At 29.2% G+C, this 27,614-nt stretch overlaps 6 protein-coding genes across 11 annotated transcripts; 3 read left to right on the plus strand and 3 right to left on the minus strand.

Annotated features, from left to right (window-relative positions):
* The first annotated feature begins 12 nt into the window (after positions 1–12).
* Positions 13–1,320, plus strand: LOC122523527 (dynein axonemal light chain 1-like). 3 transcript variants are annotated; one of them, XM_043645329.1, is made up of 5 exons: positions 13–286; positions 361–420; positions 498–649; positions 732–1,121; positions 1,190–1,320. In XM_043645329.1, exons 2-5 carry the CDS (start codon positions 403–405, stop codon positions 1,218–1,220), a joined length of 591 nt encoding a protein of 196 aa, XP_043501264.1. In that variant the 5' UTR covers positions 13–286; positions 361–402; the 3' UTR covers positions 1,221–1,320. The 3 variants fall into 3 exon arrangements, with proteins under 3 accessions (XP_043501264.1, XP_043501263.1, XP_043501262.1); XM_043645328.1 differs by having other exon boundaries at positions 367–420; XM_043645327.1 differs by having other exon boundaries at positions 13–420.
* LOC122523525 (zinc finger protein ZPR1) lies at positions 1,256–3,147 on the minus strand. The gene is made up of 3 exons (XM_043645324.1): positions 2,865–3,147; positions 2,104–2,776; positions 1,256–1,957 (listed from the first exon to the last, which is right to left on the minus strand). The coding sequence occupies exons 1-3, from the start codon at positions 2,991–2,993 to the stop codon at positions 1,419–1,421; spliced, it is 1,341 nt and encodes a 446-aa protein (XP_043501259.1). The 5' UTR covers positions 2,994–3,147; the 3' UTR covers positions 1,256–1,418.
* Positions 3,148–3,285: 138 nt separating this feature from the next.
* On the plus strand, positions 3,286–5,580 carry LOC122523523 (DNA polymerase epsilon subunit 2). Its single transcript, XM_043645320.1, has 4 exons — positions 3,286–3,717; positions 3,815–4,358; positions 4,483–5,172; positions 5,249–5,580. The coding sequence occupies exons 1-4, from the start codon at positions 3,650–3,652 to the stop codon at positions 5,501–5,503; spliced, it is 1,557 nt and encodes a 518-aa protein (XP_043501255.1). The 5' UTR covers positions 3,286–3,649; the 3' UTR covers positions 5,504–5,580.
* Positions 5,581–5,841: 261 nt separating this feature from the next.
* LOC122523524 lies at positions 5,842–17,040 on the minus strand. 4 transcript variants are annotated; one of them, XR_006305317.1, is made up of 6 exons: positions 16,046–17,012; positions 15,022–15,704; positions 8,973–9,092; positions 7,521–7,734; positions 7,131–7,452; positions 5,842–7,018 (listed from the first exon to the last, which is right to left on the minus strand). XR_006305317.1 is itself a non-coding variant. In XM_043645323.1 (6 exons), the coding sequence occupies exons 2-6, from the start codon at positions 16,500–16,502 to the stop codon at positions 6,975–6,977; spliced, it is 1,518 nt and encodes a 505-aa protein (XP_043501258.1). In that variant the 5' UTR covers positions 16,503–16,678; positions 16,969–17,040; the 3' UTR covers positions 5,842–6,974. The 4 variants fall into 4 exon arrangements, 3 of the variants coding, with proteins under 3 accessions (XP_043501258.1, XP_043501257.1, XP_043501256.1); XM_043645323.1 differs by lacking the exon at positions 7,131–7,452 and having other exon boundaries at positions 16,046–16,678; positions 16,969–17,040; XM_043645322.1 differs by lacking the exon at positions 7,131–7,452 and having other exon boundaries at positions 16,046–16,678; positions 16,826–17,012.
* Positions 17,041–17,139: 99 nt separating this feature from the next.
* On the plus strand, positions 17,140–22,932 carry LOC122523521 (tetratricopeptide repeat protein 30A). The gene is made up of 9 exons (XM_043645314.1): positions 17,140–18,399; positions 18,512–18,577; positions 18,669–19,007; positions 19,072–19,207; positions 19,302–19,466; positions 19,546–19,814; positions 21,159–21,566; positions 21,639–22,023; positions 22,122–22,932. The coding sequence occupies exons 1-9, from the start codon at positions 18,334–18,336 to the stop codon at positions 22,262–22,264; spliced, it is 1,977 nt and encodes a 658-aa protein (XP_043501249.1). The 5' UTR covers positions 17,140–18,333; the 3' UTR covers positions 22,265–22,932.
* Positions 19,773–21,013, minus strand: LOC122523526 (nucleolar protein of 40 kDa-like). Its single transcript, XM_043645326.1, has 2 exons — positions 20,767–21,013; positions 19,773–20,689 (listed from the first exon to the last, which is right to left on the minus strand). The coding sequence occupies exons 1-2, from the start codon at positions 20,881–20,883 to the stop codon at positions 19,946–19,948; spliced, it is 861 nt and encodes a 286-aa protein (XP_043501261.1). The 5' UTR covers positions 20,884–21,013; the 3' UTR covers positions 19,773–19,945.
* Positions 22,933–27,614: the final 4,682 nt, after the last annotated feature.

Genomic DNA, 27,614 nt, shown 5'->3' on the forward strand with positions numbered 1-27,614 from the left:
AAAGTCACATCCTTGTAAATGTGATTCTATTAATCCGTGATGTTCATTGGATAGAAATTATTTTTCTATTTAATATATTGTCGATAGTCAACGGAATAATGGTTAAAATTATCTTTTTACCACCCGCAGGGAACTTATTATCGATTTATTATTTATTGATAAATATAGATGTTTGTAAATACACATGGAATAGATTGTTATTAAAATAAATATTTAAATAGTAATAAAAATATATAGATAACAAAAGATGCAGCGGAGTCTAATCGATTGTTTAAACATCTGAAATGTTAGCTAGATATAATAAAGATTTGTTTTTAAGAAATGATTATATAAAAATAATTTAATTTTGTTAATATTTAGAGAGAGAGAGAGAGAGAGAGAGAGACAAAATAAGAATCAATTATGGATCCAGCTCTGAAAGTATAATTCTAAATAATTTTTTAAGAGTAATGAATACTCGTGTATTGCGAAGTAAATTTAAAAATCTAAAATTTTAGCATCTCAAACCTACGACTTGTAAAGAAGCGATTCAAAAATGGGAAGAAAAAACGGGATTAAATGCTAGCGAAGCAAAAGAAGTCATTATATCATTTCAATGGCCTCCAATAGAAAAAATGGATAACAGTTTAGCTGTTTTTGTCAATGTAGAGTTAGTCTTTTAAGCATCATATACTTTCTTCTTAACGTATAAAGTTAAAATAATGAATAAAAATGAGTTATATTTCTCGTAGAAAATTATCTTTATCTTCTAACACGATAGAAAGAATAAGTGGAATTAACTCTTTAAAGAATTTACGAATATTATCCGTTGCTCGTAATTCTATCAAAAGTTTTTCTGGATTAGAGGGGGTAGGTGATCATTTAGAAGAGTTATGGATATCGTACAATATGATAGAAAAAACTAGAGGCGTAAACTTGCTTAAAGCGCTCAAAGTTCTATATATTGGTAATAATTTAATACGAGATTGGGTAGAATTCAATCGTTTGCAAGAAATTCCTAATCTAGAAGATCTATTATTTATAAACAATCCTTTATGGGAAAGCATGGATATTGAAGCATGGCGTACTCAGGCCATAAAGAGACTTCCAAAATTGAAGAAACTCGATTCAATACCAATAGTGTATGTATAAAGTGATTAGGTATTAAAATAGATAAACAAAAAGAAATGAAATTCAAATATGTTTTTAGCCGCGCTACTGATGACGACGATGATTTATAAGATGCATCACATCGGATGAAAAAAAATCAATCAAAGAACAAAATATAATACATGTATTTACATGTGTAATACTGTGATAAAAATGTATTACAATATTGTATTTCTTTTTTTATTATTTATAATTCAGTGTAATGGTTTTTCTCCTTTCTTTGCACTTTCCTGTTATTAAATTTGCATTCTTTCATATAAATCATAGCATTATTCATAATTTTCTACTTTAATATCATTTAGTCCAAGTTCTTCATTTTGCTCAAAGCTTCTTTCATATTTTGTGATTTTCAATTTATCATCAGGTCCGTCATCTGACAGGGTTTGTACAAAACTATTTCCAGCTGGATCATCCAATATTAAAGTTATTGTTTTTTTCCCTTCAAGAATATCTGTTAGCTGTGATATAAATGCTTTAATTCTGTTAACACTTTCAGCATCTGTGCTATCACCCATGAAGGCTGTAGATGATAACAATTGCTCTTTAGTCGCTGCAATAACACCTTCCACAGTAGTAAATCTGCCTCCTAAAGCTGCTGGGCCAACTTCTAATTCAAGTTCTGGTATTTTCATATAACATGTTTCCGACTTTAATAAGTCCCTGCTAAAATCTTCTTTTCCCGTAATGGTTACCTCTATTTTAACTCCTAGAGGTTCTACTCCTCCGCCACTTTTAACTTCGTTAGTTCTATGACCGCATGCTTCGCATATCGTTGCCATAATCACGACTTCTTTAAAATGTGGTATATCTATATAAAGTAAAAAATTTAAGGAAAAGTAATATATTTAATATAACAATTTTTAATTATAACAAATATAAAGCTACAAAGAGAGAGAGAGAGAGAGAGAAAGAGAGTGATTAACCAATTAATTTTAATCTTCGAAAAAAGGATACTTGTCACTTTCATATTAGTTCCACAAGGACTATTACAATCGGGACAATTTGTAGCGAAAGATAGAACTTCACTCTCAATATCTTCTAACGTATGTTCTCCATCTTCTATAGGTTCTAAAAGAGCTTCTTCATTTTCGTTATAAATTCCTAGTAAATGATTTTCTCTTTTTGATCTCTTAAAGTAAGTAATTTTGCACTGAGAATCTTTAAGCGGTACATTTGGATTTTCAACATGGCAGTTTCCAGTTATATCTTGAAAAATAATTGTAAATGGTTTGCTTAGTGTTTTAAGAAATTGTAATTTGAATATAATTTTATCGATCTCTTCCGCGGTTTCTGGATATTCTTCTCTGCGTCTTGGTTGGTCTTGTTCCAATCCTTCTATACTACGATCTATTATACCTTCAATCGTAGTAATTTCTCCTTTTTGAGATCCTTGCAAGATCTCAAATTCTAGTTCTGGTAGGTAAACGCTGGTATGATCTGACTTTATTATTTGACGATTCAAGTCTTTTGGCGTGCTAACTTGTAAGGTGATTTTAACACCTTTTTCAGATATTTTACTTCCACTTTGAATATCATTATTTTGAAAACCACAATTCTCGCAATTAAAAGATATTATCACAACATCTTTGTAATATGGTATTTTAGTCAAGAGAAGTCTTGTAATACCCTAAATATAAATGAAACAAGTAGTTAACAATGAAATATTGTATATTTTGAATTTAACAATAATTTATCTATCTATCCACTTATCGTACATTTTGGCCACAATTTACACAAAGACTTTCTATCTCGGTAGCCTCTGGCTCAGGATCATCTGCCGTAAGATTACGAAAAAGTGGTTTACATACGGAATCAGGTTCTGCCTTACTTTCGCTCTCTGCCATTTTTCTTATTTTGTTAGGTTATGTCTTACATTTATGGAGTGTAGAGGTAAAGAGAATCATCTCTGTATATAAAAAGTGTCCGTCGAGATGTATCAAATTAGGGTGGCGCCACATTAGCATCAGGGTAAATTTTAAAGGAAGCGCCAAATATTATCAGAGAAGGATTGAGAAATAAACAGGAAAGAAAAACTTCCGCATACTTCAATTCATCTACAATTGCTACATTCATACCATACCCTTTGTCTGCACCAGCGCCATTCTGGAAGGTTTTTGAACTATTATTTTCAGTAAAAGCTGGACACTTTCAAATTTTCCCCCATAAGAGATGATTCTCCTTATCTCTACCCCCCATAATATTTATTATAATTGACCACGAAGTATGTTGTTAATCGGAATATTTAAGAAGAGCAATTCGAATATTGAAAGTACAAACATTTTCATTAAATATTGCGAATAGATAAATTTAGGTAGATTAAGATCTATCTATCAATGACATTTCAAGGTAATAAAAAAAAAACGCGGGAAAGTGTATAAACATGTCTTCTAGTATCCTAACGCTTAAAAGTATCGTTGTATTTAAAATTAATATATATTTTATAAGAATTAAAATTAAATGCTTATGCAATTCATGTTAGTTTTGATTTGTTGTTAAAATAATGATTGACGAAGAACTAATTAAAAATATTCAATCGACTTTCTCTCTCTATGGACTTAAATTGTCAAGGTAAGAAAATAATTGATTAATAAATTATTACAATAATTAATTTCGTGTAATAAATATTAATTTACTTTTCTAATTTATACAAATTAATTTTGTTTAGAACACTCGGTCATTCTATGGCCAAAGAATTATTACACATAAATGAATCGGAGAAAGATCAATGGCTTACAGGTGTAATAGAGCAAATATTATCTCAAAATTTGAAAGATCCACATGTGGAAGTTGATCATGTTAAAATTGCTATAACAGATTTTATGAGATCAGATATATTGAAAGAAACTGAGACAAAATTAAATGTTATTGATGCATTTGAAATACCAAAAATTTCATACGATCTTAGCAAGAAGAAATTTGTGTTACATAAAGTTTCAATGGACTTATACTCAGAAGTAACACAAAAGACTGTAATTTTTAAAGATAGGTTTGAATTTATAAAATACAGAATATTAAGACATGAATCATTTATTCTGCGATTTTTTGGAGGAGATCTAGTATCTAAAATAAAATTAACAGAAATTGAATCATTGGAGAGCTTGAGTAAAGCTGAAAATATTTATTTATTAGGGCTTATATCCGAACTTTCTGAAAATCAATATTTCTTAGAAGATCCAGGAGGATCGATAAGAATAAATTTGAATAAAGCAATATCCTTTTTAGACTAATGTATAAAAAGATGAAGTAAATTTTATCTTCTTTATCTTTCTTATAAACTTTATCTTTCTTAATTTATTATATTTGTGTATATTTTTCTTACAATTGTATATATACATTTTTCAAGATGGTCTGATTCTTGAAGGTTCTATAGTAATAGTTAAAGCTAATTTCTCTCATGGGGTATTAAACGTTAAAGAAATTGGATTTCCACCAGCAGAATTATCTGAAAATTCGCGTGCAGATTTTGGAGATGCTAATACATTTGGTGGACCTCATCCTACATTATTGAAACTATCTGAAAAGTTGAAAGTACTTGAACAATCCGATGATAAAGCAAGGATGATATTTCTATCGGATTTGTGGCTTGATCGTACAATCGTATTAGATAAATTTAAACTTTTATTGGAAGCATTTATAGACTTTCCACCATCAGCTTTTGTAATATGTGGAAATTTTTTAAGTTTTCCTGAAAATGAATTCAGTCCAGTGGCAATGAAGGATGGTTTCAAGAGATTAGCCGATTTAATAGTTCAATATCCAAGCATAAAAGAATCTTCTAAATTTATATTTGTACCAGGTCCTTGCGATTTAGGTGCACCGAAGATTGTACCAAGAGGACCATTGTCAAAATTTACAATAGAAGATATCCAAAAAGCTGTACCTGGAGCTATATTTGCCAGTAATCCTTGCAGAATTCAGTATTATACTAAAGAGATTGTGGTATTCAGGGAAGATATGTTGATTAAAATGTGCAGGAAAACTATACGTTTTCCTAGTGGAGTTGAATCAAATATACCTTATCAAGTAAGTTTTCTAATACATGTAATATTAACAATTAAAATTGTGTTATTAAAGGGAAACTTTATTTGATCTGTTCCAGTTTGCTAAATCTATTATTTGTCAAGGACATTTAATTCCTTTACCACTTCCAGCAAGTCCTGTTTATTGGAAACACGATTATGCCTTACGTTTACATCCTACGCCCGATGTAATTGTAATCGCGGATCAGTATGAACCATACTGGACTGTTTTCTCTGATTGTCATGTGATAAATCCTGGATCATTTCCAAATAGTAAGTTTTCATTTAAGTGCTATGTACCTGCAGACAATGCGATCGAAGAGTGTGAAGTTTGAAGTACATAATAATTTTTTAATCATATTAATTATATAAAGAATAAAATATTATTAAATAATTTTCCTAAACAAGTTGTTTCTTTTTTAAATTAATCACCCGAAAGTATTCATCAGTTAAGTATTTATTAATCTTCTAAATAACAAAATCACGCCGGTTTACAATACTTAATAAACTTCTATCTAGTTTATAACTTAAGTTACAACAAATGTTAACGTTGATTATATGTATGTAAAATAAAATAAAACGTGAACATCGAAAATAATTTATAAGTTCATATATCGAGGATATTAGGGTACATTTTTGGGTCCTCTATATTCAATAATACAACACGAAGAAGTATTTCAAAAATAACTTATTAATGTTTACTAACATTTTTTGAATACATCCAATAAGTTTAACATTGTGAAACATAATACATATTTATTTAAACTCTCCTAATCCTTCTATTCGTTTATAAATGACAATAAGTTTTGAACTAATAGCATAATCTTATATCTTAAAATTTTTTTAAAGAGCAAATGATACGTATTAATTTTTTAAAAATCTTTTTCATAATCGATTTGTATAAATAGGTACATACAATACTAAACACTAGGCTCCTACAACTTTTCACAGTATATATATATAACAATATTACAAGTACAGAATGGATCTTGATATTGCTCAATATTCGTACTGGAAGTATGAATGATTCTTGATAAATTAATTGTGGCGTCTTTGTTTGAAAACATGTAATTTAAAGATAAAACCAACAATGTCACATGAGATTGCATAACGAAAATGGAAAATCATTTAATGATATTCTTCACTTTTAATTATATAAATGTAATTATTATCTATATTCAAGAACCAAGGCAACTCCTAGATACTTAAATCGTAAGAAAAAGTCATATTTTTTTCAACTTCACAGAGAAAAAATATTCAATACCTTCAAAGTAGTAAAAGTGTATGATATTTGTACGAAGAAACAAAAAGAAGATTCGCTAAATAATAACCAAATAAATATATTAAAGTTATTATTTGAAATATTTAACAATAAAATTTTCAGCATAAACTCATGTTACGGGGGGGGGGCGTAAATTACGTTAAGAATTATGTTAACAATGTAAGAACTGCAGGAAGTATTACATGTACTTAGAGAACGTCGAATGTGGTATGCATATTATATGTTACAATACCATTTGTAAAAAAAAAGGAACGGTTTTACGTCTATTGCACAATTCTTACGCGTGATACGCTTTAAGTTTGCATTATCCTTTGTCTTTCGTATCGTATATATATACTATTCAATTTCTCCTTCAAAATTTATCTGCTAAACATATTTATATAGTTAATACATAATAATACATAATACGTTTTATGTACCAATGCTTCTTTTTCATATGTAACTATATACAGTTGTGTAAGTTCAGTAATTAATGTTACAATTTCAGTCGACGGACGGTCTAACTGTCCTTCAGACTCTGTGTCTCACGAACCCTGCGCTTGTGCTTGTGCAATTTGTTGTAGTTCTTCTAAAAAAGAAAGAAATAAACATGAGTTAAATATTGCGTGAAGAAGGAAGATTCTTCGCGATTTTGTTTTTCCTTATTTTTGTATTAAAATATGATTAACTTTATTGTTTACACTTTATCATCCGGAACGAAATCTTTTTTGTTCTTGAAAAAAATTTTTGAACATATCTCTCTGTCTCTTCATTAGCAGGTTTTTTCTTTTTTTATAAATTCCTCTTCATTGACGTGATCATGTATTCATTTTTTCGCAGACAACCAATGAAGTAAAAATTAACAACGCATTATATCTTTTTTAATTTCGGAATAAAAAAGAAAAGAAAATTAATATCGTTGTTTTCGTTTTATTTACATTTGTTATAATACTGAGATCATTGAATTTAAATGGATTAAAACGTGTTAATAGGAACTGCATTACCAAGAGGAAAATTATACTCCTAAAAAAAAAAAGAAATAATAAAAATGATAAAGAAAAATTAAGGAGCAGATTCAATCATTAACTTACTGTCTTTTTGATATCTTCGGCAAGCTTCGTTCCTTTCTTCGGCATCAAAGTACCACAGTGTGATTGCATATCGCGTTTTGTATGCTGGTTGTACTTCGTGAGGATTTCTTCTATCTGACCAAAAGAAAAGTATTCTATCGAGTATAGGATCGATATCGGCTACTCGGTCTTCTTTCCAACCTTCTGGAAATATCCTTAGAAGGCCACCATTTGTCTGTAATTATAAAACAAGTTTAACGACATAAGATTATTTGAATAAAAATAATTATAAGTGGCATAAGTTACATTTTCCTGTATCATTATTGTAAATAAAAAAATACGATTCTTTATTTAATTTTTTTTTATCATATATCCATCTCTCGTGTCTAAAATTCAAGTTTATTGTATAAGTCACGAAGATCCAATGCTTACTTACGCGAATACAAGATAAAGAATACATTTTTTGACAATAAAATAGAATTAAATGGAACAAATTCATATACATATAACATATAACTTTACAATTACATGATCAAATGATAGAGAGTTAATGATTACATTTCTTCAGTCATGCTAATAGGGATTAAACCAAAAGACAGCTTATGTATCAAACTTCCGTTCTGTTAAGATACCTTACACCTGGTACAACTAAAGTCCTTGAACAGAACATGTGTTAAAATTCTTCCATATTTATCGTGTAGGTCAACGTAAATATTGCTCAACAGGCAATCAAGCGAGCAAAGTCGAACCATACGAGTTTCTGCTGCCTATTGAACGTGGGTGTACGTTGGATTCAGCACGTAAGCATCGAAAACCCTTCATGCCTTTACTTTTCCTATTTTTGGTACGAAGGATACGAGACATTTTGTATTGTGATACGAAAACGAGAAAAATATGAAAGTATTATTTTTTTCAACGAATACGAACAAAAAGATTTATTAAATGTTCGATATTTTTATTAGAACATATTTTGAAAAACAAGACGATTTAAATTTATCTTGTTAAAAGTTTGTTTCTCGATGACGAATATGCGTATAAACGCGTGAATCATAAGCATGAATCGGCAATGTGTTATATATATATATATATGATTCTGTATCTATGTTACATATCTGAAATATACATATATATAAAAAAAAAAAAAAAACAAATTAAGCAAGATAAAATACTATTTGATATGTTTTATATTTTAAATAATGTATATTGAGAAGTATACGACGTATCTATTTATTTTTATTATACTTTATATATACTTAATGACTTTTTTTTTATATATATAATTCAATATAGCGCCTGAGGAGACACTGAAATCAATATGTATGAACTTTCTTTTTAATTAACGTTAGATAAAATAAAGATTTTGTAAATGCATTGTACATTTCCATATTGTACATACGATTTAAAGAGTGGAATTTTATAATTGAATACATGAAGTAAAAAAGAATGTGGGTACAATTAAAAATAAAAATTTACCTTAACATCCCAACCTTTATTAAGATAGTAAATCGCTGTGATACATCGTCCATCTCGGTTAGGATTATCCACATGCTTCACATAATGCGAACCGTACCCGGGGTAGCAAGCAACCATTGCCTGGAAAAGAAATATAAAAAAAAGATAAGAGAAAAGGAATGAATGCGAGTGTCGTTGTGTTATGTCGTTGAAAACGTAACAAAAAACATTATAAGAGAGAGAGAGAGAAAGAGAAAGCTTATTCCCATTATGGAGCAATGACCCACATAAAATGAATTTTGAAACTACAGTGTACGTTTGTACATTCGTATCTTCATTTTGATGTCTTTTATAACGTCACGTAACTTTAAAGTCCCCCTTTATATGTACATTTATATAAATATATATAAATATATTAAAGTTTGTTAAATATATAAAAGTTATATTTACAATTAGTATAATATGATTATATTCACATGGAATTTTAATTGTATGATTTTCTAATTGAAATTACATGTTCTTTTTTAAACAAATATCACGTCACATAATTTGTTGTTAAACATGAACAAAAATCGGGTTATAAGGAATTAAGAATTCCGAACTACGGTTATTTGAATAACTTATAAAATTTCGTTAGCCTATTTTTGAATATAAAATAAGAAAGAATTAAAACGGTTTTTTTCTCTTCTGATTTTAGAGAGTTTTGATGGATGTTTATAAGTGTCGTAATAGGAATGACTTAATGCCAGGAAAGAACATTACTCGTTTCAAAACATGTACGCGTCTCCGCAAGGAGGAAATTTCGATAACAAAATATATCTAATGTTCCGGGTATTTCCGTAGTTTTCTATGATTCAGGAAAAATGATATCAATAAAGCTTTGTTCTAAGCTTCGAGACTTCTTTTTTTAGTTAATCGTACAAATGAAGGATAAATATATTTGTCCACGATATTTATGAAGAAAATGATTTTATATCATATGATATTTCATTAATTACAGTTAAATATATAACGATAAAAAATAGATATTGTAAAGAATATGTGTTAGTGCACACGTGCGCATGTTTCTATGGGATTTCAAAATATGAAAAGTACACAGACGGAATATGAGTTAGTTAAAGCCATACTTCCGGAAAGGGACAACACTAATCTAGCTGCCCTTCGTGCGAGTAATCACGTATGTGTCTTTATCAATTGGAAACACGTGTAAAGCCTTGGCCCTAACGCATGTCTTTCGTTTATATTATCTCTCTGTTGATCTGAAAATCTCACGTACCGACGTTCTATTTCTAAATCAAAAAAATTAAATAAGTTTTCTTACAGGAATATGCATTTTAATTTTTGATTTTTCTAAGTTAAATGTTTAATATATGGAATATTTTGAATATATAATTAAATAAATATCAAGTGAGAAAGACAGAGAGAGAGAGAGAGAGAGAAAAAAAATACGTTAAGTAATAAAATCAATATCGTACATACAAATATTGAATTGAATTTAAATTTAATTTTTTTAGTATAATGAATTTATGTTTTTAAGATCTTATGTTATCGTTCTTATTTTATTCTATAACGAAAAGTATACATTATTTAAACATATATATGTATCTATAAGCAAGTAACAAGCAAATGATGGTAATTTTTTCATCGCTATAGTTTACTCGAAAATTTAAATAATAACAGTCTGAAAACTTTCAAAGTTAAAAGATCAAAGTCAACAATATATTATTTTAATGATAAAATATTCTACCTAATGAATATTTAATATTCATCTGAATCGAATTACTCATCTTTTAACACACAGATGTGGCTTACTATGTATTATTTACATTACTTACTAATAATTATGTAATTAATATTAAGTAATTAATTATACAATTTGTTTTTATTTATCTTCATTTTAAAATTCATTGGCTTGTTATATTTTTAATAGAGACATACAACGTTTTACTAACACATTATAAATATTTTTTATCGTAGAAAAAAGATTGAAAGGATAATACAAAAATGAATGTTTGCTTTCATAAGGAAGCCTCTCTCATCTCCCCTTTCTCCACCCGCTAACTATAATAAATTAATTGCTGTAGGCAGATGTAAAATTTATAGATGATATATAAAAACCACGACATTAAATTGAAGTTGTATAATATTTTATTGAGGAAGGTGACGTGCTATAACTATAAAACGTAAAAAGCACGCTCGACGTATGTATCACGTGTACAATCCACGTTTTGTATCTACTAAAAAAATATCAATCTTTATTTATTTGGAAATAATTATATATATAAATACAAGTATTTTTTTTTTAATTCAAGAGGAAAGAACCGTTTTAGTTTGGACCATAGCATGTAATATCATTGAATTTCAATTTTATAGAATATTTTGCTAGAGAGAATAAAAAAAGAAAAATGAATACGTTATCATAACATGTTAGATAATCAAAGTGATTGTGATCGCATCGATATCTATAATAATTTAACGGAACGTTTGTAATAGATAAGAATAACGTCTAAGAATGGAATCTGTTAATAAAATATCTTGAAAAATATTTGCTCAAATGTAGAGAGTTGTTTTAAAATTGATTAAAAGGACAAGTTATTAGAAATAATTGGAAAATAATGGGGAGATATTAATTATCCTTTAAGAATAATAATCGTTCTACTTTTTTGTATTTGTCGTTAAAATTGATTGAGTATTTTTTATTTCTCTTCCTCTTTTCTTCTCTTTGCTTCTCCTTACCCGCCAACAAAAAATACTTTACTAAATGAAGAAGAGAATTTGTTTTGATAAGAAAAGGACAATCTACTAAGACTAATACGTGACACGATAAAAAGCAAAGCGATAATTGTCGCTTTTTTGATTAGCTACGATGAACATAACACAGTCTAACAAATATCGTTGTAATCTCAGGTTGAGGTGGTATTACAAACGTACTCTATAAAATAAAAATAGAATATAAGGATGTCGTCGTCATCCTCGTAAGATTTCTTTTTTTAAATGATTCTTTTAATAACATTTAAAATTAAATTACTTGTTAAAATCATCGTTATTACGTGATTTTTACGTTTCCAAAAATATTAATCATATTTGATTCTTTATCGTGAAAACATTTTTATACAAGGATAAAATTTATTGTCTTTTTTCTTTCTTTTTGTTTGAATCACAAGTGTAATTCTACGAAACGAATATACTACGCGTCGCGAAAATCAATTTAAAAAGAAATGATTACGAGGAAGGTTCGTAGTATGAAAAGGTTAAAACGTAAAAAAGATTCAAAAATACTAAATCGTTATCTTAACTTAATCTAATTTTAAATTAGTCGAGACAGAATTTTATAAATCTTAAGATATCTGTATAACATACATAAATTGCACAAGATTAATCTAATTTCAAGTTAGAATAATCGAGAAGAGAAAGAGAGAGCGAGAAAGAAGTGGATAAAAAGTATTAGAATCGATTGCCAAATGAAACAAATAAATCATGTTAGAGGATATGCTATAAAAAAATATTTATCAAATGGTCAAACACTTGCGAATCGATCAATCGATCGATCGATCGATCGTTCTTATGTTTTTTGTTAGTCAGTTTATTATATTTTTGTTTTTAGCTTAATCAAATTGATTAGACACTTGTTTCATAATACGTATCCGAGAATCCTATGATATTACTTTTTTTTACGAAAAAGTAATTAAATTATTATCCAGAAAAGGAAGGATTCGAAGATCACGTATTTTTATAATAATACCAGTTGATTGAGTTTCGTGTTTTTTTTGGGAAAAGAAAAAAAGAAAAAAAAAATATATATTGAATAGGTCCTTTTGTCTTTCGATGAATGCTTTATATTTATGTAATATAAAATTCTACGTAGATTAGCGATTAAATGGTAAATGTATGCTCTCTCGTTTGAATTTGAGTATCGATTGATTCTTACTCGATATTTTTTTTTCCCGTTATTAATATTTAAGTTTTTGACTTTGTCTTTTTTATAGTTTGATTTTGGATCGATATGTGTGTATCGATTGTTCAAAATAAGCATCGAGAGCCCTTCGATCCCAAATCTATCGGTCTAATAATAAACGTCGGAGAATGTGTACACGCGCGTGCGTATACAAACTAGACAAAGAATCTAAACGAATAGTACATACATAAAAATATTCAGGCAACACCATTTCAAACTCGAATAACTTCCCGTTTCAAACTGGACAAATCTAAATTTTTGAATAATTGCTTAATAAACATATATATATAGAGAGAACTATTGCAGCTAAAAAAAACTCATTAATTATTAGATATCTACTTAATATTCCGAATTTTTTTTACCCAATTTATAAAAAATTATTCTATAGAGAAAACTGCCCGAAAATCTTGCTTACTCAATACATATATCTACACTATCATTATATATACAACTTTATTAATTTTATTTTGAATTTCGGCATAGAAGCTATGTATTTTGTTATTAATAATAATGACAATAATAATAATAATAATAATACTAAAAATGAAGCATACAATTAAACTTTAAAAAGCACAATAAAATAAATAAATAAATAAATAAATAAATAAAAAAAACAACACTGCTAACTACTTCCATCTTATTAAAAATATAAATACATCTATATACGAATCGCGATAAGCTTTGTTGCAGTTAACCGCACACCTCTCCTTTCGCAAGACGTTCACCTTCAGGAAGGTTAGAGAACAAGAAATTCAATTTCTCGTGTGATCAAACTCTTGATTTTCGGGGGAACAAAAAAAAAACGCAAATAAAACCACCGTCATTAGAGGATTTGAATGTAAGTGCACACATGGCGCAGACATTTACACCTATGTACGACGCACGTACGTAGTAATGCGTACGAATGAAAGCGACTCGTGGGTGGCTTCACGGATAAACGTAGATATCGGGGGAATGAGGAGGGGGGAATGAGGAGGGGGGAGGAGGAGGAATAAAGGCGTACGTGACCGACTGCACTTCGTGAGTTCTATCATTCCCCCTCTCATCCTCAAGCGTTATTCGTTCAACGTCCGAGATCTTTTTCGAAGATCGCGACGATTTCAGGATCCTGACCTTCTCCACTAAAGTCCTTCTCTTCCTTCTACTTTCTTTTCTTCCTTTTTGTATCTTTCTCTCTTCTGTACACTTTTTTTTTTTATTCTCTTCCTACTGGTTCTCTTTTCTTTCTTTCTTTCTTTCTTTTTCGCGCGGATTCTTATACGATCTCAACTACATATTTTTTCTTTTAGATTTTAAGTTCATGATGTACCTAAAAATTTGATGATTGTAATTAAAGTGTTAATATTATAATATAGATTTTCTTTTTTTATAAAATGGAAGAGTATTGTAACCTATAAAAATTGTTTGCAAATATAGAAATAATTTGTATATATGTGTCGATAGAGTTGCTCGACCAACATGACAAACGTTATTTTTGACGATCTTTCTTTGTTAACCTATTTTTATCTGTCTAATCAACGATGTAAATAATCTCAGGACTGGAAAAGCTTATGCGAAAACGGTTCGGCTAATTTTACAACTGATATTCGATCGCACTGACCATAGTAGAGAAAGAATACACGTACTTACTCATTTGCTAAGGTAACTTTCCATTTGTTTGCACGACTGTTATCAAAACATTTCAAGTTTGCGTTACTTTTTACGGAATAGTCGATATATGTTATCGTACAAAGAAAGAATACTTCTTCTCGTGCTTAATAATCACATCCTTTTAATAACAAAATGATCGAACATTTGGCGAATTCAATTTCGAGAGATTATTCGATATATCGATTCTATCGATACGAATGGTAATACAATAATTTCAATTTTTATTTAAAAATGACGAGTAATGTGTTAGAACGTTTCGAATTTTGGTCATTTAATATGTAGTTATTAAAAAAGATTGTTTTTTTTTTTCATCAAACAACAAACAGAGAAATAATTTGACGTTTAAATATTTTATAAAAAAATACTAAATTATAAGTAATCATTAAAATCTTAACTCATCGCTCGATATTTAATTGAACAAATATAGAAGTTTGATCACAAATGTGTATATTCTCTTTTGCTTACCTTAGTTCTGCCATTAATTAAATATTGTCCCATTTTCCCATTATTGGTCATTTTGTTTGCCTTCATGATAACAGCGTCGACCCGCGATATAAGCATGGCGATATTTGGACACTGTTTTTCCTTTCCATCCAGCCATGTTATCTGATCACCTCGAATTGTTTTTAAGTCGTTTGCACTAGCCTTATTGGAAACCAATTGTCCATCTTTAAATAATCCTGCACTGTACATATTTAAAACTTCTTTCAGCACTTCATTGCCACTTTCTTGGCCTAGGAAATTGTCTATCACGCTCACACCAAATTTGTTCATATCTTCAACCACATTTTGACTAATACTATCTATCATTAATTCTAAATTGTTCTTATTCATATGCAAAAAAGGAGGTGAAAGATCGTCTAAGCTAAATTGAACGCTTGGAAAATTCTTCATGCCATTGTGGTATTGCGTCGGCATATTTAATTCCGAATCTTGTTTATTTCCAAGAAATCTTGAATTCTCTATAACAGGATTTAATAATTCCGCTCTAGCTCCTAAAATAGTATCTTCTGAACTGCCTTCATAAGTTATAGGAGAAGTCCAGCCATCGGCTTTGATAATTTGGCTGTTCTTTGACTTTCCGTTCTGTTTATTCTTAAAAGTTTGATCTTTGCGTTTAACTACGCTCTCAAGTTGTCTTCTAGCATCTGTAATAAAAGAATCAAACCTTATGTTAAAAAAGAAATAATCTTTTTACAAATTATACAACGCTTTCATTAAATTCTATATAAGTAAAACAAGTTGAAAACTCAAATATCTCAAATTATATATAGAATAATATAAAAGAGTCTAAAATTAATGTCAAGAAACAAATTGATATCAAAGATTTAAATTCAGTTTGAAATTGTCGTTGTGTTTATAAGACGTCACTGACATTAAAATAATTCTAAAATTAAATATACGTTGCATTGTAAGATTAACCTAGGAATGATAAACTGAAAGACAAAAATACGAAAAATAAATAGAAATAGAAAGAATGATATTATACCTTGAATTGATTTCACAGAATTAGGAAGTAAAAAATCCTTGTTTTCAATCTTTTCTCGTGCGGTGTAATCACCGACGAAGTTTGCAAAAACTTTGTTGGTAAGTTGAGATCGGTTGTTTAGGTTAGAAAGTGACCGTGTGTTTTGGTGCGTCTTGCGTTTACTCGAAGATGAATAATTGTCAATTACACCTGAAGCGCAATCTCTGTCTGTGTTGTTTGTGGGAAAAACAGTGAGCGAAGAATCATTTGACCAGGATGCTTGAGTTCCACAAAATTCTTTGTGACGTTTCCAATCACGTTTTTGATGTTCTTTCGTACAATAGAAAGCGGACTTACACCTTGAACACCTCAACAATTTCTCGGTCTTTTCGCAAAGTGCACAATGTACCGTATGTACCAAAGGATTGATATCACCACCTTTGGTTGTCTGCGGACGACTAATCATCGGCCCAGACATCTTTCGCCGTTTATTCCGTCGCCACGAGTGCTGCCGCTACCGACGACATTTCTCCGATGTGGGAAGTCACACACGCACTCGCCTCCCCTCCTTTTCCTTCTCCTTCTCCTTCTTTTTCGCGTGAGGAACAACGCGCGCGCTATCGGAATACCGCAGTATTCTCTTACATATACTACCTTAAAGAAAAAGAGAGAAAAAGAACATAGCTAGGAGCAAAATATCCGTGAACAGCGACGAAAGGGTGTGGAGAAAAGGCGAAGAAGAGAGAGCAAAAGACAAGGACGTAACTACACTAATACCAACGCATTCTTCTACACGTTTACTTTTATTATGCCCATAAAATAGCACGTGCAGACTCTGTGTAAGCTCCTGTAAGCGAATTCGAGACACTCCTAAGCGAACGAGCAAGCTAAATTGAAAACTAATGTTATTTTTCATCTACGATCATCAAAGAACAAAGAACAACAATTTAGACGCATTTCACTCGCTCGCCGCTCACTCAGCTTTCTCTTTTTCTCTCTTCTCTCTGTGTTACTGATCTGCCAGAAGAGCGCGCCACCTGGCAACTCGTATCTACGAATCAGAACGCGTTTTTCCAACTCGACGTTAATTCTTAAGGATATTTTATTTATATATTTTTATTGCAACACACATGTATTTTATGTTCAAATTATTATTAAGGTTTTACGTTTACTGTGTTATTATAAATATTGTTTAAACAAATGTTTTCTAAATTACATACGACGATTTATTCTTCCTCTTTTCGGTCTATTTTTTAATTTAACGGACAAAAGTTCGAAAGAAAACATTTCCTTTTATGATTCATCTCATTCATTGATTGTTAAGTCGTATACATATCTACATACGTCAGCAGTCAATAATAGCTTAGCAGTCAATTTCAGAGCAGTAGGAAAAGATTTTCTCATATACTATATATTATTATTCTATTTGAATATAGAAAAATATGCTTGTCAGTACACCAATTTGGATACATTTATATGTATTGACAGCTTGATACATTTTACAGGTATACAGACGAGTAAGAAGTTGTTTGATTCTTGACAAACATCATTTTCAATCTATTATCTTAGAATTAATAATGATCATGCATAATAAAGAAAAATATTACGTTTATTTACTTATTGTCATTAACTTATTTTTGACTTTGAAATTTTATATGGGATCCCACTATTTTTATATGTATACAGAAATATCCTCTAGATTGATTGTTATGTCTCAAAACGTATTAATATCTCTAATTACAATTGAATAAATGCTTAGAAGAGTGATAGATTACATTTCAACAATTTGAATAATTGTACACAATAGTGTGTTGCAATTAATAAGTTATTTTACCATCATTAGATTATTATTCATTTTCCAAAATAGGAGAAGGAAGTTATTTTTTACATGAGTGTTGTTTTTTTACATTTTGCAATAAAAGTAATGATTTCTTTTATGTTTTCTTGTAAATTTCATGAAATATGACATACGTTCTTTTTCTAAACGCACCTTCGATTATATTTTTTCCTATATGTGATAGGATAAGATTAGTGAACATGGAACATTCTCCTAAAGGCGTGGAACACTGCAAGAATATTATTGACCACAGATGTATTTATGTACATATATATAGTGTTTTATGTAGCATGTTGCGTGTAGTGTGAGAAATAAACTTGCTAGATGATACCAAGCGATAATTCTTGTTACTATGGCGACGCGTTCTTTGGCTTGTCAAAACAATACACGTGACACGATCGTGTTCAACGTATGAAAGTTTTCGGGTCGCTTCTTATAATTAGTGTAATCATTTTTATTAAAAATATTTAAAATGAATACTTTTACACAAAATGTATATATTAAAGACGGAGAATATACGAAAACAATTTATTCTATGGTAGATTGTTTTTTTTTACCCTAACACATTTTTAAAGAATATAATTAACTTTCTTGTTTTTATATCGTTAATAGACTGCTATTAATTGTTATTAATATAATTGAAATTATAGATCAAGGAACAACGATATGCAGACACAATTAAGGTGTTACTTACTCTTTTCGAGTCTCACCCTGATGTATGACCTGTTGATTTATATATGTATCTTTTGTTATATGCTATAAATAAATAGTTTTATGTATATATGTATATATGACTTTTTTTTGCAGTCCAGACCTTGTTTATCGCTTCTTGCTCATTGTCATTTTTATATGCAAGACTTTGCAGCAGCAGCTACCTGTTACGAAAAGTTGGTTCAAATATGTCCAGAAGAAAATATATATAAGTTGTATCATGCTCAGTCTTTGCATCAAGCTTGCATGTATCAAGAAGCTTGGTCGGTTTCCTTAACAGTCATTGATTCGAGTAATTTAGATTATAAAGTAAAGAAATTACAAGCAGCTATAAAGTATGGTCAAGAAGATATGATAGCTGCAAAAAATCTTGTAGATCAATGTCCACTCGATGATGTGGATACAGAAGTAAATTTAGGATGTCTGCTATATAAGGTATAACTCTAAAATATGAAGAAGAAATCAATTTGTACAGATATATTTCGTTTTTTTTTTCCAGGAAGAGGAGTATGAACAAGCTTTAAAAAAATTTTCAAATGCTTTACAAATTACAGGATTTAAACCTCATTTGTCTTATAATGTTGCACTCTCTTATTTCAAATTGAAAGAATATGCAGCTTCTTTAAAACATATTGGTATAATGTCCATTTTAAATTGCCAAATAATTATAAACTGTGCATATTTTATAAAATTTTTACAATTGCATTTGTTCTATATCTTTGTTTATAGCTGATATCATCGAGCAAGGAATTAGGGAACATCCGGAACTAGGTGTGGGTATGGCAACAGAAGGTATCGAAGTTCGTAGTGTCGGAAACACGCTTATTCTCCATGAAACAGCTTTAACAGAAGCTTTTAATCTCAAAGCTGCTATAGAATTCCAGTTGCAAAATTGTAATTGCATTAAATAAGCTTAAATAAAATGTAAGTAAATGAAAAGAATGCATTGTTCTAATTATGCTTTGATTTTAAGATGAAGCTGCTAAAGAAGCATTAACCGATATGCCTCCACGTTCTGAAGAAGAATTAGATGCAGTTACATTACATAATCAAGCATTATTAAATATGGATACAAAACCTAGTGAAGGATTCGAAAAATTACAGTTCTTGTTACAACAGAATCCTTTTCCACCTGAAACATTTGCTAATTTACTATTGTTATATTGTAAATATCAGTATTATGATTTAGCGGCAGATGTTTTAGCTGAAAATGTACATTTAACATACAAGTATTTGACACCGGTAAGTTTTAATATTATTATATATCTTTATTGTAATCATAGTTCCATGATTTTTGTAATAATAATGATAGTAACTATCACACCTGTATACTACAAAAATCTTAATGTAATAAGCTTTTATATAAGATAAACTTAATTCGTATGTTTTTCTTTTGAATGTTTGCACTTTTTTGCTCGAGCTTCAGTTCTCTCAGAGTGCTTACGTTTGTAACTTTTAATATCCTGACTAGAGTTATTGCTAGAATCTGTATCGCTTGTACTGCTGGTACGCTTTTTTTTCTTTTGCTTATGATCTTTGGATCTTTTCTTCTTACTTTTTTTTACAGTTTGCTCATTATCAGAACTACTATCATCAGTGTGCTGCTTACTTTTCTTTGATTTCTTTCTTTTCTTGGATTTTTTTGTTTTGTGTTTCTTTTCTATCTTTTCTGTCTTTTCTGTCTTTTCTGGCTTTTCTGTCTTTTCTGTTTTTTCTGTTTTTTCTGTTGTTTCTATTTTTTTGTCTTCTTGGTTATCCTGTACCTTTGGAGTGGATGGTGTATCTTCTACTTCTGGTATTAATTCATATTTCTTTCCATTAGGTGGGACAAAACAATCTTTAGCCAAATGTCCATGTGTCCCACACTTTGAACACGTCGTGTTAAAAACAGCTTCTAACTGAATAGTTTTGCGTTGTTGTGGAACATAAGTTTTTTTCTTTTGCAAATCTCTTTGTAATTCAACTCCATTAGGATCCAAGTCAGTACCATTACCTTGATTAACATGTTTCATAGACAATCCAATTTTACCATCATTGCTCACCGATATAACCTTACACCACACTCTTTCTCCTTTTTGTAAAATTTCTGTAACGTCGTCGACGTGAGCCGAACTAACCTGATAAAGTTTTTATTATTATAATTTTACTTGATATTATAAATATTAAAATATTCTGAAATTGAAATTTATAATACCTGTGATCTATGTATCAACCCTTGTTGAGAACATCCAGGTATTTTAACGAAAGCACCGTAATTTTGGATGGCAGCTACTTCGCCAAGAAATATTTGATTTACCTCACAATTTACCATATTTCTATATATTCTTCTATGTTATATTTGGTTCAAATGGCTTGATAGGTCTTTACGTATATATTATTTTGCTCTTTGTCAAATCGATAAATAACAAGACGTATAGGTTAGGATTTATCACAACATAGGAGCATAGTGCTGTACCAATAAATCGTGGTACCCACTTCATATGCCAGCTAGTATTCCATACATTTTTTAATTTATTTTTTTTATTTATACATATTATAGAAAAGACATTTATTTATCATATAATTCGATTTTCTCTTGTATTTTAGTATTTATATGATTTCCTGGATGCATTAATTACACAACAAACTTCGCCAGAAGAAGCATATCGCAAATTTGATGATCTTGCTAACAAGCATACTGAAACATTGCGAAAGGCAACTAAACAGGTTCAAGAAGCAAGATTGAACCATGACGATAATGCTGTTAAAAAAGCTGTTACTGATTATGAAGAAGCCTTAGATAGATATGTGCCTGTTTTAATGGCACAAGCTAATATATATTGGAACAGAGAGAATTATGTACAAGTAGAAAAAATTTTTAGAAAGAGCGTCGAATTTTGTAATGAGCATGATACATGGAAATTGAACGTTGCGCATACTTTGTTTATGCAAGAAAATAAGTTTAAAGAAGCGACAGGTTTTTATGAGCCGATAGTCAGAAAAAAATATGATAATGTTTGTGTCTTTTAATAATAAATTACTATACTTTATAAGGCAATATAATAAAATTATTTTTTCATTTTGTAGATATTAGATACAAGCGCTATAGTGTTAGCAAATTTGTGCGTAAGTTATATCATGACATCTCAAAATGCAGATGCCGAAGAATTAATGAAAAAAATAGAAAAGGAAGAAGAGGCAATATCGTTTGAAGATCAAGATAAAAAGTTATTTCATCTCTGTATAGTTAATTTAGTAATCGGAACTTTATACTGTTCTAAAGGCAACTACGAATTTGGGATATCCAGAGTGATGAAAAGTTTAGAACCTTATAATAAGAAACTAGGAACGGATACTTGGTTTTATGCTAAAAGATGTTTTCTCTCTCTCTTAGAACAATTAGCTAAACAACTTGTTGTTTTAAAAGATACCACTTTACAAGAATGTATTCAGTTTCTGGAACATTGTGAAGGTTTATATAAGCTTTACCTATTAAATAGTATAATTAATTATAAACATATATGTATGATCTATTATACAAGTAATAATAATTTTATAATTATTATTTAGTTTATGGACGAGACATACCTACTGTAATAGAACAACCTTTTGATGTACAAGATATTCTAACAGTGACACCTCAAGGAAAGCAAACTGTTGTATACGAAGCAAGGTATTTGAAATCATTGTTTCTAAAGTTACAAATGTCTTAAAGATATACATATATGGGCACACGCATAGATGAAAACGTAGTAGGTATGGGTGGAAGAAACAGGAGATTAGTTTATTAGAAGCTGAAAATCCTGATCTAAGTAACATAATTAACATAAATAAACACATAAAAACATTTTAATAAAAATTCATCTAAATGGGCTAAGACTCTACAAGTCATTTGGATTTGACTTTTTGATTATGTAAGAATTGTTAAATTCAATTTTTTAATATTTAAGAATTTTAAAAGAGAAAGTACCATCTTCGATAAAACTTTCTAACGAACGAAAGGGTATAACTTTGATAGAAGATGTTAAAAAACTTATCAAAGCTGAACTTTTTTTGATGAAATAAATTGAGATACATTTTCAAATATACAAATGATTTATTTTTAATCGGATTAAATTGCAATGAAAAATTGTTATGCAGTTTTTGTAAATCTTTATTGAATCGTGCTCAACCTTAAATTTACACAAATTTTTATTAGAACGAACTATAGTGATTTTTAATACTTTAAGCGTGCTTAGTTTTGCGTATTATTGGAAATATTTTTTATACTTTTTTTTTTCTTTTTTAATAAAATTTTGACGATTTAATCTCTGTGGGACTGGATCTATCACCGATTTGTTTTTTATTTTACGAGAAAAAATAGACTTTTCTATGATCAAAATACAAATACTCATAATGATTCCAAGTGGGATAAGAAGAATGACCGATAATACATTGGTTATGCGAACTGGTTTATGCTCAATATTGTCGATGAATTTTTGTTTAAATGTCGTATCTCTTATTCGATTAATCATTCCATTGTTGATAAATTTTTGCAAACTGGAATTAATTAATAGTGCTTTAATTAACGGTAAACGATTATTTTCATATATAATTTTACTCACTGATAATTAATGACCCTTGTGAATGGATTATGCTTAGATAAGACTATAGCTAAATTATCTACATGTCCTGCTTTGATAGAAGCTACCTTACATGGTATTTCAAGACTTTTCGTATTTTTTATTTCGTCGGACGTGTAGAACGCTAATTTTTTATCTTCACAAATCTAAAATTAAATTCATAATTATTACTAATCAAATTATTACAAATACAGGATGGCTCAAAAGTCACCAGATTATTAGGACAGATGTTGGAACAAACTATACAAATTATTTTCATTATTTTTTTTTATAAAGAATACTTCATCGTACTCTTTTAAATCCTTCGAGTATAGTGACCGGCAAATTTTCTTCTTCTATCATTATATCCATCAATGTTTTCGCAAGCGAATCTTTCGAATTCTAGAAATAAGTTTTTGTTCATTGCTTTAATATGATTTTTATTTATGAATATAAATATTTGGCAATGATTTTATGATAAGTAACGTTAGCAATTAAAATACTTACTGCAAAGTTGTCATAATCAGCAGTACCGCGACATACTGCAAATTTGTATGTACCATCTTTAACAAAGCCTTCTAATGAATGGAAGGGTAAAAAATGAACGACGGACGTTAAAAAACTTATCAAGGCCGCGGAATATGCCGTTGATAAGACCAAAGCCATTAAACACATTGAAAAGTATATTATTCTTAACGAAGATCTATAAGGAAAATCTAAAATACATGAATACTTAATGTAAACGTAAACATTAAAAATAAATGAATAAAAAATAATTGAAAAAAAGAAAAAAAACATTTAATCGAACCTGTTATTCCTTGTTGACAAAAAATACCACAAATTTCAATAAAATTATCGGATATTAAAGGTCCAAGGTAACGATTGGTTCCATTTTTGATTTTAATAAAAATCAATAAAGCCGATGCAACGATCAATACTCCAAAAATAGAAATCCAAATAGAATAAGCGAAAGTCTATAATAAAAATTAACATTTTTTTGTTTTAAGATTCGTCGATAATTAATGGGTAAAGAAAAAACTATTTTGAATTGATATTATTTCGTACTAGAAAATAAGACGACCATTTAACAGTAAATAATTGCGGTTTTTGAATGTAAAGACAACTTTCGGATAATAAAAAAGGAAGAGTAAAATCAACGACGTTCAATCTTGCACTAGTCATAGAAAAATCCGAAATAGAAATATCAGCACGCCCTGAATATATTTCTCCAATTGCACCAGACCAAATGTTTTTTTTTGTGTTCCATATTCCGTACTCTTTTACTTCGGAGACAACGTTGAAACTAAAATTGAGAGTTGCACAAAGTTCTCTTAATATTTTACCAAATACGCCGTCTAATTCGCCATCTTTGTTAATGTTAATAAATGATCCATCCTTGAAAATAGATAAAAAATAATAATGACTTAATAAAGTTTTGAATTTTTAACATATTACTCACAAGGCACGCTCATATTATTTCAAATTACATTACCAATAATTTAAATAGACAAATATCTTTACCTTAACTAATACAGCTTTCATAACCAAACCGTGCAAATTAAATCTTCTGTCGTAAAGAGAACCATTAACAGTTTGGGTTACTCCTTTATCCAAGCTCCAAGTTGCTAGATCATTTATTTCCGTTTGATTTTTATCGATCGAATACCATTCTCGTAACATATTTTCCCTATTGCAACGTACCAAAACTTCCGAGTCGTATCTCAAATGAAATATATTACCCGGTGGACTTTGACAATAATTCGAGTCGTAAATGAATACAACTGACCACGCGGCAAAAGACATGTCAAATGTACTAGTTGCTAATGAAAATTCATAGATCGCTGCATCTTCAGAAATTACTGCGATGTAATGCGGTCTAACTATTCGATTTACGTAATATGACGATTCGTGCAATTCGAAAAAGTACAAGTTCGAAGTGGTAAAACCTTTGCTTGAAAATGCACGAGTCCATTTAAAAATCATCGTGGTCATTTCCATTTCTAAAGAAAAGAAAAAAAACAAAAAGAACAAATTCAAATTGAGAAACAATATATTATTATATAAACATAAACTTGTATCACATTCTCCCAATATTTGTCTACCTTTGGTCGAATTGGCGTATAAAAATATGGTCGAATTTGTTTTGTAAAATTTGCAAATGTCGATGATAAATGAAACGTATTCATCTTCGGTTGGAAGAAATTCGTATGATTTTTTGATCTTCGAAAGAAGAATAATAAGGAGAACGAATATATTGAATCCCGTAAAAAGTCTCATTTTGTTCTTTTGTTTGCTTTTTAATACTAATTGACGAATTTTAAGACACCTTTTTTTTTTTTACATCGTACGAGTAAACTATTCATGGACTAAAAATGAATGCGACTGGAGAAGACGATTGGATGAGATTAAATTTATAAATTATTAAATAGAATTATTGTCAATTTGAATATTGCGATTGTCGTGCAGATTATAATGCACGCAACTGTTTTGCATGAGCATTTACTGATCATGAAAAATATTTTATTCGTGTTCGCACTGATCTATCAATTGATCGATTAATAAAATATTATTCGTATTTTTCTTTTGAATATTCTAGCAAATATATATATAAACCAGCATTCAAGGATACACGTTACATCGTTTTTTATAAGAAATAATTTTATAATGCAAATTCATTAAAAACAATATTAAAAAAATTTTTTCTAAAATATACAAACTAGAAATCCATTATTTGTTTTACGAAATTATGAGGGTATTATAGAAAATTATTATAATCGATTAAAATACACGATAAAAATTTTCTTTTAATTTATTGTAAGATACCCTGTTGATAAAAATTTATATTATATATAGTTGTAAATTGCATAGTCTTCAAAATAACATGGCAATTACTCAAAAATAATTTAATTCACAAGTTATAGTTCGCTAATTCTTTCTACATAAACGAAAGCTTTGAGTGAAGGCAAATACTGTACACAAATGACAATTATATTATAAACATTAATTGAAAAAGCATATTAATGTCATTACTACAATAATGTAAATCTTATAATTTTTCAAATTTTGTGCAACATTTGTTCTAGAACGCTTCAGTTTCACCATCAAATTTTTGCGAAACAATAGACGGAGTAATTGGCAATACTAATTTCTTCTTCTTTTTACGAGCAAAAACACACACTTCGATGATTAGTATACAAATACTTAGTACAATACCAATTAGAATAAAGAAAATAAGTGATATTACACTGTTTATGTGAACTGGTTTATATTTAATATTATCTGCAGTCATTCTCAATGACTTCTGCTTTAAATGATGCATTCTTCCACTGTCTATAAGTTTTTGCAATCTACAACAAGCATGAGCTTTAACGTATACGATAAATAATATATTAACAATAATAATTTAATACTTGCTGAAAATTGATGACGTCGGTGTACGGATTGTTTTTTGACAAAATTATACCAATACTATCTGCTAGTCCTATTCGGATAGAAACAATGTCACATGGTAACTTAACATTAATATTTTCTTTTACTGCCTCAGATGTATAGAGAGCTATATTCTGATTTTCACAAACCTGTAATTTTATAAGAAATAATAATAAAATAACGCATCTCTAAAAATTTACCTTTTTTTTCTTTTAATAATTCATCCTACTGTATTAAATCCTATGAGTGCACTTGTTGACAATTTTTCTTCTTTTATCATTAATTTCCTTATTTTTGGCGCATATGGTTCTTTCGAGTTCTATAAATAAAAATAATTCCACGTTATTGTATACATATTCTTATATATATTTTTCAATACACTCTACAATTTATAATTATTTTAACTTTAATAGATCAAAAAGCAAATTGGTATTTTCCAAGCAAAATTATAGGAGAATTTCTTATATTATATTAGAAGTCTGATAACTTTTAAATGATAAAGCAACTTCTACAAAAAAACCAATGGACAATAAGTATTATATTTACCAAAAACATTTCATAAGTATGTGATCCACGAAAGACGTAAAGCTGATAAGTACCGTCCTTAGCAAATTCTTCGAATGAACGAAATGGTAAAATTTTGTTCGCAGTAGTTAAAAAACTAACCAAAGCCGCTGAATAAGCGGCCCATAAAACAACTACTAAAATAAATATTGAGAAATATACTATTCTTAACGAGTAACTATAAGGAAAATCTGAAAGAAAAATATAATTTATCGTTAAAAAAGATAAATTCGAAAAAAATACAAAAAATATATTAAATGTCAAACCTGCAAGACCCTGTTGACACAAAATACCCCAAATCTCTAGAAAACTATCCGCTAATAAGAATTCTGTCTTTCGATCAGTTCCAGCATTTATTTTAAAAAAAATCAGCAAGATGGATGCAACGATTAATATTCCCAACATAGAAATCCAGATAGAATACGAAAACGTCTATGAAAAAAAATATAGCGTTCGTAATAAATTGAGG

Source organism: Polistes fuscatus, unplaced genomic scaffold (assembly GCF_010416935.1).
Source record: "Polistes fuscatus isolate 324 unplaced genomic scaffold, CU_Pfus_HIC Scaffold6, whole genome shotgun sequence".
In the NCBI taxonomy this organism is placed as follows: domain Eukaryota; kingdom Metazoa; phylum Arthropoda; class Insecta; order Hymenoptera; family Vespidae; genus Polistes; species Polistes fuscatus.

What these genes read in the sequence shown, in the direction of transcription:
- LOC122523526 (XM_043645326.1), bottom strand. Translation starts at nt 20,883, where the DNA reads ATGGTAAATTGTGAGGTAAATCAAATATTTCTTGGCGAAGTAGCTGCC. An exon ending in GGTTGATACATAGATCACAG is followed by an intron (nt 20,690 to 20,766) that starts GTATTATAAATT and finishes AAACTTTATCAG; the next exon opens with GTTAGTTCGGCTCACGTCGA.
- LOC122523524 (XM_043645323.1), bottom strand. Translation starts at nt 16,502, where the DNA reads ATGTCTGGGCCGATGATTAGTCGTCCGCAGACAACCAAAGGTGGTGAT. An exon ending in TTCTGTGAAATCAATTCAAG is followed by an intron (nt 15,705 to 16,045) that starts GTATAATATCAT and finishes CTTTTATTACAG; the next exon opens with ATGCTAGAAGACAACTTGAG. An exon ending in TAATTAATGGCAGAACTAAG is followed by an intron (nt 9,093 to 15,021) that starts GTAAGCAAAAGA and finishes TTTCTTTTCCAG; the next exon opens with GCAATGGTTGCTTGCTACCC.
- LOC122523521 (XM_043645314.1), top strand. Translation starts at nt 18,334, where the DNA reads ATGAATACTTTTACACAAAATGTATATATTAAAGACGGAGAATATACG. An exon ending in TTTTCGAGTCTCACCCTGAT is followed by an intron (nt 18,578 to 18,668) that starts GTATGACCTGTT and finishes TTTTTTTTGCAG; the next exon opens with TCCAGACCTTGTTTATCGCT. An exon ending in AGCTTCTTTAAAACATATTG is followed by an intron (nt 19,208 to 19,301) that starts GTATAATGTCCA and finishes CTTTGTTTATAG; the next exon opens with CTGATATCATCGAGCAAGGA.
- LOC122523527 (XM_043645327.1), top strand. An exon ending in GCTGTTTTTGTCAATGTAGA is followed by an intron (nt 650 to 731) that starts GTTAGTCTTTTA and finishes TATTTCTCGTAG; the next exon opens with AAAATTATCTTTATCTTCTA. An exon ending in CTCGATTCAATACCAATAGT is followed by an intron (nt 1,122 to 1,189) that starts GTATGTATAAAG and finishes ATATGTTTTTAG; the next exon opens with CCGCGCTACTGATGACGACG.
- LOC122523525 (XM_043645324.1), bottom strand. Translation starts at nt 2,993, where the DNA reads ATGGCAGAGAGCGAAAGTAAGGCAGAACCTGATTCCGTATGTAAACCA. An exon ending in GTGTAAATTGTGGCCAAAAT is followed by an intron (nt 2,777 to 2,864) that starts GTACGATAAGTG and finishes ATTTATATTTAG; the next exon opens with GGTATTACAAGACTTCTCTT. An exon ending in AACTAATATGAAAGTGACAA is followed by an intron (nt 1,958 to 2,103) that starts GTATCCTTTTTT and finishes TACTTTATATAG; the next exon opens with ATATACCACATTTTAAAGAA.
- LOC122523523 (XM_043645320.1), top strand. Translation starts at nt 3,650, where the DNA reads ATGATTGACGAAGAACTAATTAAAAATATTCAATCGACTTTCTCTCTC. An exon ending in TATGGACTTAAATTGTCAAG is followed by an intron (nt 3,718 to 3,814) that starts GTAAGAAAATAA and finishes AATTTTGTTTAG; the next exon opens with AACACTCGGTCATTCTATGG. An exon ending in AATCAAATATACCTTATCAA is followed by an intron (nt 5,173 to 5,248) that starts GTAAGTTTTCTA and finishes GATCTGTTCCAG; the next exon opens with TTTGCTAAATCTATTATTTG.